This window comes from Carlito syrichta, unplaced genomic scaffold, assembly GCF_000164805.1.
Source record: "Carlito syrichta isolate Samal-C Ts95f unplaced genomic scaffold, Tarsius_syrichta-2.0.1 Scaffold309473, whole genome shotgun sequence".
Lineage (NCBI taxonomy): Eukaryota > Metazoa > Chordata > Mammalia > Primates > Tarsiidae > Carlito > Carlito syrichta.
The window spans coordinates 390,752-410,154 of NW_007253569.1; the positions used below are offsets into that span (position 1 = coordinate 390,752).

The 19,403-nt window shown below is 36.8% G+C and overlaps 1 protein-coding gene and 1 pseudogene across 2 annotated transcripts in view; both read left to right on the forward strand.

The window, feature by feature from the left end:
- The window catches only part of XRN1 (5'-3' exoribonuclease 1), a 143,322-nt gene that overhangs the window by 43,065 nt on the left and 80,854 nt on the right, over window positions 1–19,403 (forward strand). Inside the window, exons 16-20 of the mRNA XM_008067302.1 lie at window positions 4,634–4,803; window positions 5,614–5,734; window positions 5,826–5,924; window positions 9,360–9,463; window positions 13,136–13,267. Coding sequence (XP_008065493.1) covers window positions 4,634–4,803; window positions 5,614–5,734; window positions 5,826–5,924; window positions 9,360–9,463; window positions 13,136–13,267 — 626 coding nt within the window. The remainder of the gene's footprint in view (window positions 1–4,633; window positions 4,804–5,613; window positions 5,735–5,825; window positions 5,925–9,359; window positions 9,464–13,135; window positions 13,268–19,403) is intronic.
- Window positions 1,557–2,147, forward strand: LOC103269736 (annotated as a pseudogene). The gene has a single exon (XR_504915.2). The product of XR_504915.2 is annotated as a 60S ribosomal protein L17 pseudogene (transcript).

Here is a 19,403-nt window from a genome sequence, read left to right on the forward strand (position 1 = left end):
TGCCCAGGCGGGTCTCGAACCTGCGCGCTCAGGCAATCCACTCACCTCAGCCTCCCAAAGGTGCGGGATTACAGGCTGAGCCACCGAGCCCGGCTAAGATCCAATTTTAATAGAAACGTTCAGTAACAAGTTGGAATAACAGAAAACTTTTTAACCTGATAAAAGGCATATAAAAAATCCTACAAACAATATACTTAATAGTAAAATAATGACCATTTTCCCAGTAAAATCAAGAATAGAACAAGGATTTCCATTTTAACTACTCCTCTATAATATTTTACTGAAGTCTAGTGTATTAAGATGATAAAAAAGAAAAAGGCACAGAGATTCATAAGAAGTAAAATTGTCTCTATTTGCAGGTGACACTATTATCTATGTAAAAATTCTGAGGAATTTTGAATAAGGAAACTATAACTAATAAGTAACTTTAGCAAGGTCAAAGAGTATAGAATCTATACAAAACCAGTTATATTTTTATATACTGGTAAGAAATCATTAGAAAGTACAAAAGTTAGGGAAAAAAATTAAAACTCTATTTAAAATAGCATTAAAAATATAAATACACAACTATAAATTGAATAACATGAGCTAGCCCTCTACCCTGAAAATTATAGTGTTGAGGGAGAAAACCTAAATAAAGAATATACCATGTTCATGGAGTTGAACACTTAATATTGTTAAGCTGTGAATTCTACCCAAATTGATCCTTAAATTCAGCATAATCCCAGTGAAAATCCCAGCAAAATTTTATGTTGAAATTAAAAATATGATTCTAAAGTTTTTATACAATTGCAAAGGAGCATAGCCAAAACAATCCATATAAAGAGCAATATTGGAGTATTTACATTACCTGATTTCAAGACTTACCATGAAACTATGTTAATCAAGACAATGTGTTATTGGTATGGCAATAGACAGATCAGTTGGAACAAAAAGAGTCCAATATAGATAAATATTTATACTCTTAATTCATCTTCAAGTAAGGCACTAAAGCAATTCAGTGGGTAAATAAAGGGCTTTCCACAATTGGTGCTGCAACATCTGGCTATATTTGTGCAAAAAGTGAACCTTGACCCACACCTCACACCGTACACAAAACATAATTCAAAATACATCATAGATCTAAATGTAAAAGCTAAAACTATAAAACTTCTTGAAGCAGACTTAGGAGAAAACTTTAGTTAAGATTCAAATTTTAAAAAGATACAACCATAAAAAAGAAGAGAAAATAGAGTTCACCAAAAAAAATCCCCTCTTGCTTATCAGAAGACACTGTTAATAAATGAATAGACAAGCCACAGACATGGAGAAAATATTTACAGAACATATGTGTGCATAGGACTGGTATCCAGAGTATATAACTAACTCCTCCAACTCAATAGTTAAAAGACAGAGAATCCAATTTTTAAAATGGGCAAAATATTTGAAGAACCATTTCACAAAACAAGATATACAAATAATAAGCACATGGGAAAGTGTATCTTTAGCCATCAGGAAAATGTAAATTAAAAACATAATGAGCTCTTCCCCTAAGCGGCCTGAGTTGACTCGCCAAAATGGTCCGCTACTCGCTAGACCCGAAGAACCCCACGAAGTCGTGCAAGTCCCGAGTCTCTGACCTGCGCGTTCAAGAACACCCGAGAAACTGCGCAGGCCATCAAGGGCATGCACATACGAAAAGCCACCAAGTACCTGAAAGATGTCACCTTACAGAAACAGTGTGTGCCATTCTGCCGCTACAATGGTGGAGTTGGAAGGTGTGTCCAGGCCAAACAGTGGGGCTGGACACAGGGTCGGTGGCCCAAAAAGAGTGCTGAATTTTTGCTGCACATGCTTAAAAATGCAGAGAGTAATGCTGAGCTTAAGGGCTTAGATGTTGATTCTCTGGTCATTGAGCATATCCAGGTGAACAAAGCCCCTAAGATGTACCGCCGGACATACCGGGCTCATGGTCGGATCAACCCTTACATGAGCTCCCCCTGCCACATTGAGATGATCCTCACTGAAAAGGAGCGGATTGTTCCTAAGCCAGAGGAGGAGGTTGCACAGAAGAAAAAGATATCCCAGAAGAAACTGAAGAAACAAGAACTTATGGCACGGGAATAAATTCAGCATGAAATAAATGCAGATAGAAGTGAAAAAAAAAACAAAAACATAATGAGATGCTACTACACTACAATCTCAGTAGAATGGAAAACAAAAGAGTGACAATACTCAATATTGACTTGAATATGGAGCAATTAGAATTTTCATACACTGATAGTGGGAGTATGAAATGGTACAAATACTTTGCGTATCTTTCTGGGAGTTTGTCATAAGGTTAATCATATCCTAGGACCCAGCAATTCCATTCTTTTTCGGGGGATCAGGAGTGTTAGGGTCTTACTTTGTTATCCAGGCTGCTAGAGTGTGGCACAATCATGATTCACTACAGCCTTGCTGTAGGAAAAGATTTCCCTGGCTATCCTTGCCTTTTTGTTAGCATAATAGACTAGCAAGAAATTCATTCCTTGAAAATAGTTTTCATTCCCCGAAAATTTGAGGGTGCAAGTTTTTGCCTACACAGCAAGTTTATACTTATGTGTGCCTACTGCATAAGCATATCCTAGCACAGCTATTTTGTCCTTAGCATTCTTAATTCTTTTTTTTTTTTTTTGAGTTGGTGTCTCACTCTGTCGCTCAGACTAGAGTGCAGTGGCCGCTCCCAGCCACCGCAGCCTCGACCTGCTGGCCTCCGGCGATCCTTCCATCTCAGCCTTCCAAGTAGCTGGAACTACAGGCGCGCACTACCACACCCGGCTAATTTTTGATTTATTGTAGAGATGAGGTCTCGCCAAGTTGCCCAGGCGGGTTCCGAACCCACGGGCTCAGGCAATCCACTTACCTCAGCCTCCCAAAGGCGCAGGATTACAGGCTGAGCCACCGAGTCCTGCTGCATTCTTAATTCTTGTAGAGCTGTCTCATCAACTGTATTCAGTGTCTTTCTAGAGCAATAACACCAAATCAGTGATGTTTCATCAGCATTTCAGACTTGTTTCGGCATTATATTTCATTAACAGTGATCCTTGGCAAATTTGCCAATAAATTTTTCTGCTGCTTCATGATCAGTGCTTTATCATGCCAAACCTTTAAAAATTCAAATGTTGATAATGAAACAAGCAAGATCTATCACAGTGAATGGAAAATTGAAAAGAACTGTGAACATTAACCAGGTTGGTTGCAGAAATTTAAGAAAAGACATAGCATTGAATTTTTAGAGGTATAAAATTTTCTATTTATGGCATGTCAGTGCTCAAAAAAATTTGAATTTGGAGTATTTAAAAAAAATTTTTAGGCCAGATACAGTGGCTCATACCTGTAATCTCAGTACTTGTAAGCCATGGTGGGAGTATTGCTTGAAACCAGCCTATGCAACATAGCAAGACCTCATCTCTTTTAAAAAAAAAAAAAAATTAGCCAGGCTTGGTGGCACAGTCCTGTAGTCCCAGCTTCTCAGGAGTTTGAGGCAAGAGAATCACCTGGGTCACAGGAGGTCAAGGCTTCATTGTTCTGTAATTGTGCCACTGTACTCCAGCCAGGGTAATAGAGTGAGACCCTGAATCAAAAAATATACAATTTGTTTTTTTTTAGTTAGAGTCTCACTTTGTTGCCCAGGCTGGAGTGCAGTGGCACACTCACGGCCTCCCCAGCGATCCTTCTGCCTCAGCCTTCCAAGTAGCCAGAACTACAGACGCCCACTACCATGCCCGGCTAATTTTTGATTTATTGCCGAGACAGGCCTCGCCAAGTTGCCCAGGCTGTTCTCAAACGCGTGAGCTCAGGCAGTCCACTCTCCTCGGCCTCCCAAAGTGCTGGGATTACAGTCTGAGCCACTGAGCCCGGCCTATATGTTTTTTAAACTGTTAATATTCTGACTGGAATTATGTTAATGTGTAAGTTATTTCAGAAAGATTAATATTGTTATACCACCACAGAATTTGTAAAGTAAGAGATTATTGTTCTATTAATTAGATAGTATGGTTATGATAAATTCATACTTAAAATTTGATTTTTTTACTACTATACTTTTCTGTACTTTATTTATTTATTTGGTTGTGTTTTTTTGAGTTGGAGTCTCACTCTGTCGCCCAGACTGGAGTGCAGTGGCATGCTCCAGGCCACCGCAGCCTTGACCCGCTGGGCTCCATCGATCCTTCCCCCTCAGCCTTCCAAGTAGCTGGAACTACAAGCGTGCACTACCATGCCCGGCTAATTTTTTTTTTATTGTAGAGATGAGGTCTTGTCAAGTTGCCCGGGTGGGTCTCAAACCCATGGGCTCAGGCAATCCACTCACCTCAGCCTCCCAAAGCATGGGATTACAGGCTGAGCCACTGAGCCTGGCTGCTTTTCTGTACTTTAGAGGTAGGATAGTAGCTTTAGAGGAACTTGCAGTGGCAGCAATATTTTAGGACCCTTTGAAACAATAGCACATTACTTTTTCATGTAATAAAATGGAAATTTCATTAGTTAAAATTTTGTTTTTCAAGAACAAAAACACTGAAGAATCACTATATGGAGAGAAAAGATTTATTTTGTATGTTGAGATTGCATAAATTTTATGCTTTTATCCTTTCTCTTTATTTCTTATATTTAGAAGCGATTGTTGGAAGCCATGGAGACATGTAATCATTCCCTCAAAAGGGAAGAGAGAAAAAGAAATCAACATAGTGAGTGCCTAATGTGCTGGTATGACAGAGACACAGAGTTTGCCTATCCTTCTCCATGGCCAGAAAAGTTCCCTTCTATAGAACGATGTTGTACGAGGTAATGTTATTTGGTAATTTTTTTGACGGCAACAACAAAAGAGCCCCCTAACATCTTTTTTTAAAAAAACTTTGAACATCTGTTTGGAGAATTAAAAAATAGTTTATAACAGGTATAGTCAATTGATAATGAATAAATTACATCTAACTTGCCAAGGGTCTAAACAGCTCTCCCACTCATTACTACAGTTCTCAACTTTGGTCAGATTCGACTTCTCTATTTCCATCTTCTGTTAAAGTTGTTTGAATTTTTCTCTCTAGTGTATATGTCTACCCTTTGTCTTCTTCAAGTAGATATGTGAATTTTTGCTTTTGTTGTCAATGTCTGCTCCTTTCTTTCTCTTCTTCACTAAAGTGTCTTCCTTATTTTGTATTTTCTCATCTTTTCAGAAATCTACCCAACAACAATTGAGTTGCAAGCAGAGTGAACATCTCTCACTTATTTTTCCTTTCATTAAAACAAAAGAAAGATAAACATAAGGTGTTTATTTCCCATCCTGGGTTTTGGAACATGGAGGATACAGAGATTTGTGTTATGCTTTATACTTTATCTTTGTAAAATTTATTACATATATAGTTTTGTTTTAATTTATTGGATAAAACCTCTACTTAGTAATCTACAGGCATAGTTGTATCTGGACCAGTAACAACAGAGAAGCTGAGTTGTCCTGCTTTGTGTTTTCTTTGTCTTAAAGTACTAATTCTCATCTTCTTCTTTGAAAGCAAGGAGAACTCTTGCAAAATATTCAAGAGAAAGTTTGAAAACTATAATTGTATATATTTTAAATTAATGCCTTTATTTCTTTTTTAGGTACAAAATCATATCCCTAGATGCTTGGCGTGTAGACATAAATAAGAACAAAATAACCAGGGTTGACCAGAAGGCATTGTATTTCTGTGGATTTCCTACTCTGAAACACATCAAACACAAAGTCAGTGGCTATTTAGTTCAGAATTTTCTCACTTTATTGAATATGGTTAAAAAGAAAGAATTAAAATTAAATTATTTGAACTCTTTTAAAGTTCTTTTTGAAAAAAAGTGGTGTTCAAGTGTTCCAGCAAAGCAGTCGTGGAGAAAACATGATGTTGGAAATCTCAGTGAATGCAGAATCAGATGACCTTGTAAGTATTTTATTTATCATCTGTTAGATACTTATTATACATAAAACTATTTGTAGCTGCTGAAGTGTTTACCAAAGAGATATAACATGTTGTAACTCCAGAAGTTCACAATCTAAATAAGAATAAAGCAAATAAACATTTGCACAAATTAGATGACAGTTCAAGAACCTGTATAATCGTGACACAATGAATGAAACAATTTTTTAAGAATTTTTAAAAGGTGATGAGCTATGCGAACTAAAGTTTAAAGTACAGAATTATAGACAAAATTAGGTTAGAACTAGGTACTAAAAAAAAAGGACAAAAGAGAAAACAAGGAAAAAAGGCATTCTAGTTGTAAGAAATACCATTTTAGCATAATTTTATATAATTTTAGAAGTAAATATGATATATTATTTTTATTCTTTTTGTATGTCTGAATAATTTCTTAATACTTTTTCTGTTTTTAGAATAAATGTGATATATTTGAGAGAAGGAATAGATAAACCTGACTGAAGCAGAGGACTTGTGTTGGGAAATAGTGGAAAAGGCTGAAAAAACAGATTGAGGCCAGATTATGGAAGACTTTGAATACTAGGCTAAGGAATTTGGACTTTTTTTTTTCCATGACTGTTATCTTAAAATTGGTATTTTCATAAAGATTAATTTGGTGGCAGTTGTACAAAAGAGAAATGGAAGAAAAGAGCAGAGCCTGCAAGTTCAGAGGTTGTAGCATTAGGTGATATGGACATAAACTGTGAAAGTGGCAATAGATCTAGATGAACAAGATGAAGTAAACCTGACAAGTTTCATTATTTGTTCAAATACAAGAGATGAAAAGATAAAGAAAACAGTAAATAGGACTTTGAGATATCCAAGCTAATTAACAAGAAAAGAATTGAAGTTTACTGAACTAGAAAAGTTAAAATAGGGGAGTTGCAGACTTAGGGGGGATGACTTCTAAATAATGATGGAATTTTAAGGTGGTACTTGTTCATGTAACTGGAGCTGCCTTGTCAGCCTTTCTTGATATTTAAGTCCAAATGCCCTATGTCATTCATAAATTATCTTCTGTGTATCTAGAATGGGTATTAGTTATGAACCATTCTTGGGAGAATTGAGAATACAGTCATCATTTTTGTGTTCTCTGGTTCAGATGAAAAACCCCAGTTTAGAAGGGATACTGAGATACAAGTTAAACACTTGGAGCTAGAGCTTAGAGGGAGATAGGGGTATATAAGTTGTCAACAGAGAGTTAATGACTGAGGCCACCTTGAGGCCCGTTTCCCTCAAGAAAAGGTACACTAAGTGTTCATGATCCATGTAAAGAAATAGCCACAGTTATAAAGGGTGGAAAAAAAGCTAGTCAAAGTGATGTAGTGGATAGAGGGGTAAAAAAGAATGATTCCCAACTTAAGTAATATCACAGAAGCATGGGGCAGGTGCTTTATGCTGCACAAATTCAGAGGATAATAAAAACTAAAACAAAGTCTATGGATTTGTCCATTAGAGCTTCAACGCTGACCTTTGAGAATTCCATTCCAGTAGACTGGTGGAGGGAGAAGTCCAATTCCTAGAGACTAGGCTAGGACTAGGTAGATAGGAAGTAAAGATAGCAGTTATTAGCCGTTGGTCAAGAAGTTTATTATTGAAAAGGAGACTCTGTAATCCCAGAACTTTGGGAGGCCGAGGCAAGTGGATTACCAGATCCCGCGGACTTGAGAGCAGCCTGGGCAACCTGGCAAGGCCTTGTCTCTACAATAAAGCAAAAATTAGCCGGGTGTGGTAACGTGCCCCTGTAGTTCCACCTACTTGGAAGTCGAGGCTGTGGTGGCCAGGAGTGAGCCATTGCCGTACTGCCTGGGTGACAGAGTGAGACTCTAATTCAAAAAAAGAAAAGAAAAGGAGTCTAGAAACATAGGAACGTAGGAAGAGAGGAGGTAGCCTATTCAACAAATTCCTTGCAAAAGAAGGAAGGTAGAACTAATGAGAAAGTAGCTACCACAAAGGGAAAGGATGTTTATAATAAGACTCCATGTGAGCTGGTAAGGGATTTCATCTAGTGTTTAAATAAAAGGATTAATCTGGGGAAGGAAGACAACTTTTTCTTCAAAAACTAAAGGAAAAAGTGAATAAAATTAGAAGTAGATATATAGACGGGAAAATGACAATCGAAGGAGACTAATTTTAATGTTGTAACTTGTTTTATTCATCAGAATAGTTATTCTTTTGTTTTATATGTTCCGATTAAGAAATGTCTAAATATCAAAATAAAAAGTTACCCTAAAACAGTAAAAAATAAGCCAGGCTCAGTAGCTCAGCCTTGTAATCTTGTACCTTGGGAGGCTGAGGTGGGTGGACTGCCTGAGCCCGTGGGTTCGAGACCTGCCTGGGCAACTTGGTAAGACCTCATCTCTACAATAAACCAAAAAAAAAAATTAGCTGGGCGTGGTAGCATGCACCTAGTTCCAGCTACTTGGAAGGCTGAGGCGGAAGGATTGCCGGAGCCGAGCAGGTCGAGGCTGCGACGGCCAGGAGCGGCCACTGCACTCCAGTCTGGGCGACAGAGTGAGACTCCAACTCAAAAAAAAAAAAAAAGTAAAAAATAGTCACCTCTAATTGTTTAAAAAAGGTGTTAATAATGATTAAGGATAGTAAACAGAAAAAAGATGAATGAAGGTTTGTATTTAAACTTGAGTTTCTACTGCAAAGTTATTGTTGTCTGACCTATATGTTTAAGTTGAATTGGATAATAGTTTCCTTTTAAAACTAGAATTTTTACTTAAGATATTATTTCACACAGAATATTTGTACAGCGTTTTACAGTTTACAGATGTGTGTGTTTGTGTATATATATATATTTAAATTTATTTATTTATTACAAAGATGTGGGGTACAATTTAGGGTTAGGTATACAGACATTGATCATGCAGGTATTCTTGTTGATGAGGTATGCCCCTCCCTCCCCTAGCAGGTTCCCTCAACTGCCAGTCCCACCCCCACCGACTATGTATTTTTTATCCTCTGTTGTGAGGTATATTTTACTTTTTCTTCTCATAAAACAAAATTGATACTCACTGGGATTAAATTATATGCCTCGAATCCTATAGCTGAAAAGTGGTAGACCCCAAATTTGGGCCCATATCTCCTGACTCTTATTCTATTCTTTTTTCATCATACCTGCCACACTGAAATGAAATCATTTCTCTTAGATTCTGTTTTAAATATCTGACTATTTGATATGAAACAATGAATAGATTGTTTTCCAGATATTTCTACTATTCTTTTCACTTTCTCAATCATGAGAAAAATAAAAATAATTATGTCTAATTAATATAATCGTAGAATTTTACAACTGAATGGTATTTTGTAAAGCAGTTGGGAAATTTTTGTTGCCTATGTAAAGTTGTCTCTTGGATCTAAAACATGAATGAACTTTTCTGCTTTTACTTTAAGAGTATAGAAAACATAGCTTCATCAGTGCTTGGAAAGTCTGTCTTTGTTAATTGGCCTCACCTTGAGGAAGCTAGAGTTGTAGCTGTATCAGATGGAGAAACTAAGTAAGTAAGATTTGATTTATAATTTTTCTAACTTTTATTTACTTTGTTCCTGATGGCTTTTATTGGTTCATTTTTTTTAACTGATAAAATTACGTTAAGAACATTTACACTCTAAGCCAGGCTTGGTGGCTCAGTCTGTAATCCCACGCCTTTGGGAGGCTGAGGTGAGTGGATTGCCTGAGCCTGCGGGTTCGAGACCCGCCTGGGCAGCGAGATCTCATCGCTACAATAAAAATTAAAAAATCAGCCGGGCATGGTAGCGCATGCCTGTAATTCCGGCTACTCGGAAGGCTGAGGCAGAAGGATCGCTGGGACCCAGCAGGCAAGACTGCGATGGCCGCACTCCAGTCTGGGCGACCGAGTGAGACTCCAACTCAAAAAAAAAAAAAAGAACATTTACACTCTATAGTGAAAATGAAAGTCCACTTATGACACCATTCAAGGTTCAACCACTATTGACAGTTTATTGTATATCTCTTATATTTTAGATGCATATGTTATTTTTTCTCTTTAAATGACCTGGAAGTTCTTTATCCTAATTCTTTTCTAGCATTGGTTACCATTTTATTATTTAGCAAATATATTTCTCTTTCTGACAAGAATTAACAGCATATGTAGTCTTACCTTTACTATATCTGTCCTAGGTTTTATTTAAATAATACATTAAGTTTTTAAAGCACATGTCTTCTGGTTTTGTTTGTTTGTTTTGAGTCAGTCTTACTCTGTCGCCCAGGCTGGAGTACAATGGCACGCTCACAGCCACCACAGCCTTGACCTGCTGGGCTCAGATGATCCTTCTGCTTCAATCTTCCAAGTGGCTGGAACCACAGGCATGTGCCACCATGCCCAGCTATTTTTTTTTTATTTATTGTAGAGACGAGGTTTCGCCATGTGCTCAGGCTAGTCTTGAACCTCTGAGCTCAGGCATTCCTCTCACCTCCGCCTCCCAAAGTGCTGTGATTGCAGGCTTGAGCCACCATGCCTGGCTTTATCTTCTGTTTTAAGAATTTATTCTTAGTATTGTGTTCAAGTTCACATTTTTATTAGTGAATATTTAGATAAGTTATTTTTGTCTTTTTTTTAACCATTTGTATAAACCTTGTCTTCCTGATTTCTTTTTGTTGTTGTTGTTATTTTGTATATAGCTAGAAGTTTGTAAATTTTTTTCAGAAAAAAATGGATGTATATTATGTTTTCTGAGTTATTACATATCCAAAATATATTTTTTTGTTTATTTTCTTCACACACAGGTTTAATACTTTGGAGGCCCAGTTTCTTTTCCTTTTCCCTTAGATCTCTGTATACATCTCTCAGTTGTGTTCTGTTATATAATGTCATATTTGAGAATATATGATTATACTGCTTAGACTCATATATATGTTATATAATGTCATTATGAGAAGACAGGGCCAGTATGGTTCTTTCCTTTGTTGGTATCTACTTTTCTGTATGAAACTTAAGGATTCTTTTTAATTATCAAAATTCAATGCTCCATCTTTTTGGTGAAGTTCAATTTATCAGTTTTTTCTTTATGCTTTTGATATCATGTCTAAGAAATCATCACCTAGCCCTAGATCCTGAAGATTTTCTTTTATATTTACTTTGAAAGATTTTTACCTCATTTTACATTAAATCAATAATCTATTTTGAATTAATTTTTGTTTAAGATATGAGGCTTAGCCAGGCTCAGTGGCTTAGCCTGTAATCCTGCGCCTTTGGGAGGCTGAGGTGAGTGGATTGCCTGAGCCCGCGGGTTCAAGACCTGCCTGGGCAGCGAGACCTCATCTCTACAATAAATCAAAAAATTAGCCGGGCATGATAGCGCGCGCCTGTAGTTCCAGCTACTTGGAAGGCTGAGGCGGAAGGATCGCCGGAGCCCAGCAGGTTGAGACTGCAGTGGCCAGAAGCGGCCACTGCACTCCAGTCTGGGCGACAGAGTGAGACTCCAACTCAAAAAAAAAAAAAAAAAAAGATATGAGGCTTAGATTAAGATTCATGTATTTGCCTATGAATAGTCAGTTGCTCTGGCATTATTTGTTAAAAAGACTATCCTTCCTCCATTGGTTTGCTTTTGCACCTTTGGCAAAAGTTAGTTGGGCTTATCTGTACGGGTCTATTTCTAGGTTCTCTATTCTGTTCCATTGATTGGTATGTCTATTTTTATGCCAGTGCCACATTGTCTTGATTACTATGAAGTATGTAGAAAGTCTTACTATCAGGTAGAGTGATTCTTTCAAACTTATCTTTCTTTTTTTGAAATTGTTTTAGCTATTCTAGGCCTTTTGTATTTCCATGTAAATTTTAGAATTTTTCTATATCTACAAAAAATCATAGAGGGATTTTGACAGGAATTGTATTAAACCTATAGATCAGTTTGGGGATATTTGACATCTTTACTATGTTAAATCTTCTAATTCATGAACATAGTACATACCTCTCCATTTATGTTGATCTTTCATCAGTATTTTGTTTGTTTCATCATAATGATTATATACATGTTTTGCTAGTTTTATACCTAAGTATGTAATTTTTCTTGGAGCAATTATAAATGGTGTTATTTGTAATTTTTTTGTTTGTTTGTTTTTTGAGTTGGAGTCTTATTCTGTTGCCCCAGCTGTAGTGCAGTGGCATGATCATGGCCACCACAGCCTTGACCTCCTGGGCTCAGAAGAACCTTCTACTCAGCCTTCCAAGTAGCTGGGACTACAAGCGTGGGCCACCATGCCCAGCTAATTTTTTTTAATTTATTGTAGCGACGAGGTCTCATGATGTTGCCCAGGCTGGAATGGTTATTAAGGTTTACATTTATTTCCCCAGCTAGTATATAGAAATACAAATACAGGTGGTTTGTGTATTTTGATTTACAGGATCTTTCTGTAACTTGCTTCCTTGCCTTTTTTTTTTTTTTTTTGGGTGACAAGACCAGTTACAGTTATTTTGTAAAATTTTGAATTTTCTTATTGTTTCCTCTTAGTGTCATTTAACTTGATCCTTCATCCTACATATCGTCTGTAAACTAGGAGTTAGGGTTAGCGACTTGATTAGATGCAGATTAAACTTTTTTGGCAAAAGCACTTTATAGGTAATATTACATATTTCATATTGAATTTGAGAGGTTTTTTTTAACTCTCTAAAGATTTTTATTATATACTTATTTTTGTTTCTTAAAGAAAAAATAACTTGCTTTTATTTTTTTGTGGCTACATAATGTACATATTAATGGGGCACATATGATATTTGATATATGATATTTTGATATATACATATAATGTGTTATCAAATTATAGTAATTAGGATATCCATTGCCGCAAATATTTATCATTTCTTTGTGTTGGGAACCTTTTAGATATTCTCTTCTAGCTATTTTAAAATATACAATTAATTGTTAGCTATAGTCACCTTACTGTGCTATTGAACACTAGAACTTATTCTTCTATCTATTTGTACCCACTAACCAATTTCTCTTCGTCTACCTCTATACCTCCCATGCTTTAAAATTTGGACTGAAAATTCTTATAAGCCCTTATTCTACTATTTATATTATAGTTGTGTTTTTTACTATTATATTATGTTAAAAAGTTTTCACTGTGAAGACTCACACTGCTAGAATTCTGTATTAAATCACACTTTTTGGTTATATAATTTTTATTTTATTTTATTTTAACTTTTAAGATTTTACTTGGAAGAACCTCCAGGAACACAGAAGCTTTATTTGGGAAGAACTGCTCCACCATCAAAAGTGGTCCATCTTGGAGATAAAGAACAATCTAACTGGACAAAAGAAGTACAAGGAATTTCAGACCAGTGAGTGTCTTAAAAAGTATTTATTATCATAAATAGAATCTATTTTAATACACTCAGCCTCTAACTTATTTTCTACTTAACATAGTAGTTAGTTAGTCTGAATACTAACTACATCTTTATCCTAAATTCTAGAGAGAGTAATAACTTCTAGTTTAAAATAACATCTGGTTAGCAGCAGTTACAGCATTGCCCGGTTTGTCACTAAATAATTCATGAAGTACAGACAAAATGAAATGACACAGTCAAGTGTTAAAGAATATCACTTAATATTTTGCTTAAATTTGAGAGCTTTTTAATAATGAATTCTGAGAGCTTTTTAGTAATGAGTTTCTTGACCGCATGTAAGTAATAAAAATACAAAAAATATCCCTCTTTTGTTCCTCATCCTTTTCCCTTATCCATTCCCCTTACTCCCCGCCATGCAAGCTCCATATGCCCCTGGATTTGGAAATGCAAGGTCTGTATCATCCAAACTGAGAATTTGGTCCTCCTTGGAAGGCTGGTTTTCAAGGTCATCAGAGCTTTTTGTATTATGAATCCACCCTAACAGTACTTCTGTTTGCCATCTAAACGCTAGAATTCGCAAAACCAAAACAGAATAATAGTGACTGGCAGTGGCACATGAAATGGTATTTTATTTTATTATTTTTTAATAATTATTATTATTGTATTTTAAAGATGTAGGGTACAGCTCAGGATTAGGTACATAAGTGGTCAACGTACAGGTGAAGTTTTGCCTCCCATTGGTTCTCACTTTGCCTGGTTTAGGATTATTGATGATATGTGCCCCTCTCCCCCCATCTCCCCTGGCAGTGTCCCACTACTGCCAGTCCCTTTCTTGAAGTATTATGGTAAATGTTCTGGGTCCACTTATGAGTGAGAACCATGTGGTACTCAGTTCTTTGTTTCTGTGATAGGTCACTAAGTATAATTGACTTTTAATCTATCCAAGTTGCTGCGAAGTCCAGAATTTTGTCCTTCTTTATGGCTGCATAATATTCTGTCATGTATGTGTATCACTTTTTTTTATCCAGTCAACTTTTCATAGGCAGAGCAGTTGGTTCCATGTTTTTGCTATTGTGACTAGTGCTGCAATAAACATGTATGCCCAGGTATCTTTTTTGTAGAATGATTTTATTTTCTCTGGATATATTCCAAGTAGGGGAGTTGCTGGGTTGTATGGAAGGCCAATTTTTAGATCTTTTCAAAATCGCCACACTGTTTTCCATGGAAGTTGTACTAATTTACACTCCCACCACCTGTGTAGAAGTGTTCCCTTTTCTCCATATCCTCTTCAGCACCTGTTGTTTTTTGAGTTATTAGTTATGGCCATCCTGACTGGAGTTAGGTGGTATCTCAGTGTGGTTTTGATTTGCTTTTCTTTGATGATTAGTGAGATTGAACATTTTTTCATGTATCTGTTGGCTGCTCATATGTCTTCTTTTGAAAGGTGTCTTTAGATGCAGAAAAGGTTTTTGGCAACATCTAGCATCCATTCTTGATAGAAATCCTTGAACACCTAGGTACAGAGGGAATATACCTCAAAATAGTAAGAGCCATCTTTGATAAATCCACAGCCAACATATCGCTAAATGGACAGAAATTGGAAGCATTTCCCTCTGAAAACTGGAACAAGACAAGACTGCTCACTCTCACTCCTCCTGTTCAACATAGTGTTGGAAGTCCTAGCTAGTGCAATCAGACAAGAGAAGGAAATCAGGGGTATCCAAATAGGAAAAGAAGTTAAACTATCCCTCTTTGCTAATGATATGATCCTATACTGAAAACCCAAGGGAATCTGTCAAAAACCTCCTTGCGCTGATAAAGCACTTTGGAAAAGTCTGAGGGTACCAAATCAATGTCACATTTTTATATACCAACAACAAACAGGCAGAGAACCAAATAAAAAGCACAATCCCTTTCACAATAACCACAAGACAAATGAAATGCCTTGTCATCTTCCTAACCAGAGAATTGAAAGACCTTTACAATGAAAACTACAAAACACTGCTCAAAGAATATCAAATGGAAAAATATTCCATGCTCATGGATTGGAAGAATCAACATTGTTAAGATGTCCATCCTACCCAAGGCAGTCTACCAATTCAACGCAATACCTATTAAATTACCAATATCATTCTTCTCAGAGCTGGAAACGACAATACAGAAATTCATTTGGAAACAAAAACGACCAGAAATAGCCAAAACAATCCTCAGCAAAAGAAACCAAGTGGAAGATATCATACTTTCAGACTTTAAACTAAGGCTATAGTAATCAAAACAGGCATATAGAACAGTGGAACAAGATAGATTCTGGAAACAAAATCTCAATTTCTCAAGTAACTCATCTTTGACAAAGCCTCCACCAGCAACCACTGGGAAGAGGAGATCTTATTCAGTAAATGATGCTAGGAAAACTGCTGGCCACATGCAGAAGAATGAAACAGGACCCCTACTTATCACCATATACAAAAATCAATTTTAAATGGATCAAAGACCTAAATGTAAAATCTGAAATTATAAGAATCTTAGAAAATGCAGGAGACACCCTTATAGACTTTTGGAATAGGCAACCAATTTCTGATCAAAACCCTGAAAGCCCATGCCATAAGAGATAAGATAGACAAGTGGGGCCTCATCAAACTGAAAAACTTCTGCAAAGCCAAAGAAACCATCAGGACTGTGGAGACAGCCCATAGAATGGGAACATATATTTGCCAACTATGTATCTGACAAAGGCCTAACATCCAGGATCTACAAGAAACTAAAACATGCCGAAAGGAAAAAACAAAAGCAGCCCTATTAAAAAGTGGACATGAAGTGGTATTTTAAATGTATATCCATCAGCTATCCTGTTCATTGATAAACTTATGAGGAATTCAAGAAGACTCTTGCTCTTGCTCAGGTATTTTGAGACTAATACCTGGCCATAATATCCTTATACAAAGATGAGTAACCAGGGAAAATATACAAAGACCATGAAAACCCATCCAACATGAAAGAAGATACACACAGTTCTCAAGAGATGGAGGTAAAACACATCCCCAGCAGTATAAATTAGATGCCCCTGTCACTCTGAATTTTCTGTTATACCACATAAATAAAGCCATAACAATAAACTTATACCTATGATTAATTAATAGCTCTTTCTTTAGACAATATGCTCCATAAGAGTGGTGAACATATCTGGGTTTGTCACTACTTTATTCTAATTTCTTGGCTAGTGCCTAGGTACTCAATCATTATTTATTTGAACAAATAGATAATTGGGGTTTTTTGTTGTTGTTGTTTTTGAGTTGGAATCTCACTCTTTGTCGCCCAGCCTGGAGTGTCACTTAGGTGATCCTTCCGCCCGGGCCATCCAAGTAGCTGGAACTACAGAGGCGCACACACACACCCAGCTAGTTTTTGTGATTTATTGTAGAGATGAGATCTCACCAAGTTGCCCAGGCTGGTCTCAAACCCCTGAGATCAGGCATTCCTCTCACTTCGGCCCCCCCAAAGTACTGTGATTTCAGGCTGGGCCACCACACCTGGCCGAACAAATAGATATTTAGACAAGACTCTTTTAATTGAAAAAGAATAAATGTATTCAAATATTTGATAAAGAGTTTAGTTCATATATTCAATATATTGATATATGAGTGTCAATCTATTGATACCTGTTAGGTACTGTTGTAGGCACTGTAGATGCTATAATTAATAAAACCACACAGTCTCTACACTCATGATGCAGCTGGTGAATGGAAATCAACATTAACATCTTGTGTGGGGTTTTTTGGACGAACTGCAACTGTGTTAATTGCGCTGTAGGAATGTGCTATGAAACAGTATGACAGAAGGACTGACTTAGCTAGGGAGGAATTTGCCATAGTCAAGTATGACTTTCCTGAGGAAGTACTGATTAAACTGATACCTGAATATGAGCTAGGAGTTAGGCAAGGCGTCAAAAGGAAGTGTATTTCAGAATGAGAGAAGATACTTGTAAAGTCTCTGTGGCAGGAGGAAAAGCAGCATGTATTGAGGAAGGTGAAGCAGGGGAAAAGGAAAGAGGCAACGTGAGAAGTAGAAGGACAGCTAGGAGAGGTTACATGATGTGAACCAAAGAAAAAGTGTTTCAAGAATAAGGTAAGAAGCCAGGCCAAGTCTTTTGAAGCCATGTTTGTTACATGGGCATATTGTGTAGTGGGGGTATTGAGTCTCAGGTGGCCCATTCCTCAGATAGTGAACATTGTACCCAATAGGTGTTTTTTGAACCCTCAGTGTCTATTATTTTCATCTTTGCAGCCTTTTGACTCTCGCAGGAATATGCAGTGTTTGATTTTCTGTTTTTGAGTTAGTTCACTTAGGATGACATGATTTTGTTCTTTTTTATGGCTGTGTAGTATTCCATGGTGTATATATATCACGTTTTCTTTGCTCATTTATAAGAATGTCAGCTACTGGTGGACACTTAGGTTAGTTTCGTGATTTTGCTATAGTGAATAATGCTGCAATGAACATTTGAGTATAGGTATCTTTTTTATATAATTATTTACTGTCCTTTGGGTAGATCCCTAATAGTGAAATTGCTAGATCTTATGGTAATTCAATTTTTATTTCTTTGAGAACTCGCCATACTGTTGTTTATTTTATTTTTGAGTTAGGATCTCATTTTGTTGCCCAGGCTGGAGTGCAGTGGCATGATCATGGCTCCTGGCAGCCTCGGCCTCCTGGGCTCAGGCAATGATTCCACCTCAGCCTCACAGGTACCTAGGACTACAGACACACACCATCATGCCCAACTAGTTTTTTGTGGAGACAAGGTCTCACTATTTTGCCTAGCTTGATCTTGAACTCCTGAGCGCAAGCGATCCTCCCACCCCTGGCCTCCCAAAGTACTGGGATTACAGATTTGAGCCACCATCTCCAACCTTAATAACTGTATTCCATAAAGTTTGAACTAGTTTACAATCCTGCCAATAATATATGAGTGTTCCTTTTCTCTGCAACTGTGCTTACATCTGTTGTTCTCTGGCTTTTTAATAATTGTCATTCTGACTGGTATAAGGTGATACCTCATTGTGGTTTTAATTTGTTTCTCTGATGATTAATGATGTTGAGCATTTTTTCATGTTTGTTAGCTGCTTGTGTGTCTTCTTTTGAGAAGTGTCTATTCATGTCCTTTGCCCACTTTTTGATGGGATTGTTTGGTTTTATTCATGTTAAATTGTTCGAGTTCCCTTATAGATTCTTGATATTAACCCTTTGTCTGAGGCATAATTTGCAAATATGTTCTCCCATTTCATAGGTTTTCTGTTCACTCTGTTGATTATTTATTTTGCTGTGCAGAAGCTTTTTAGTTTATTTCCCATTTGTCTATTTTTGTTACTGTTGCGATTGCTCTTGGGGTCTTTGTCATAAATTCTTTACATAGGCTGATGTCCAGAAGAGTGTTTCCTAGGTTAGGTTTTCTTCTAGGATACTTATAGTTTCAGATCTTACATTTAAGTATTTAATCTATCTTGAGTTAATTTTTGTATATGGTGATAGACAGAGGTGCAGTTTCATTCTTCTGCTGGCTAGCCAGTTTTCCCAGTACCATTTATTGAACAGGGTGTACTTTTCCCATTGTTTATTTTTGTCACCTTTCTCAAAGATCAGTCGGTTGTAGGTATGTGGCTTTATTTCTGTGTTCTCTATTCTGTTCCATTGATCTATTTGTGTTTGTACCAGTACCATGCTGTTTTAGTTACCGTAGCCGCGTATTATTTGAAGTCAGGCAGTGTGATGCCTTTGTGTTTGTTCTTTTTACTTAGGGTTGCTTTGGCTATTTAGGCTCTTTTTTGGCTCCTTATTAACTTTAAGATTGTTTTTTCTAGTTCTGTGAAAAATTGTGCTGATTTTTTTTTTTTTATGAGATTGGGTTGAATCTGTAGATTGCTTTGGGCTGTATGGTCATTTTAATGATACCGATTCTTCTGATCCATGAGCATGGGATGTCTTCCATTTATTTGTGTCCCCTACAATTTCTTTCATCAGAGTTTTATAGTTCTCCTTATAGAGATCTTTCACCTCTTTGGTTAGGTATGTTCTTAGTGTGTGTGTGTGTGTGTGTGTGTGTGTGTGTGTGTGTGTGTGTGTGTGTGTGTTATAA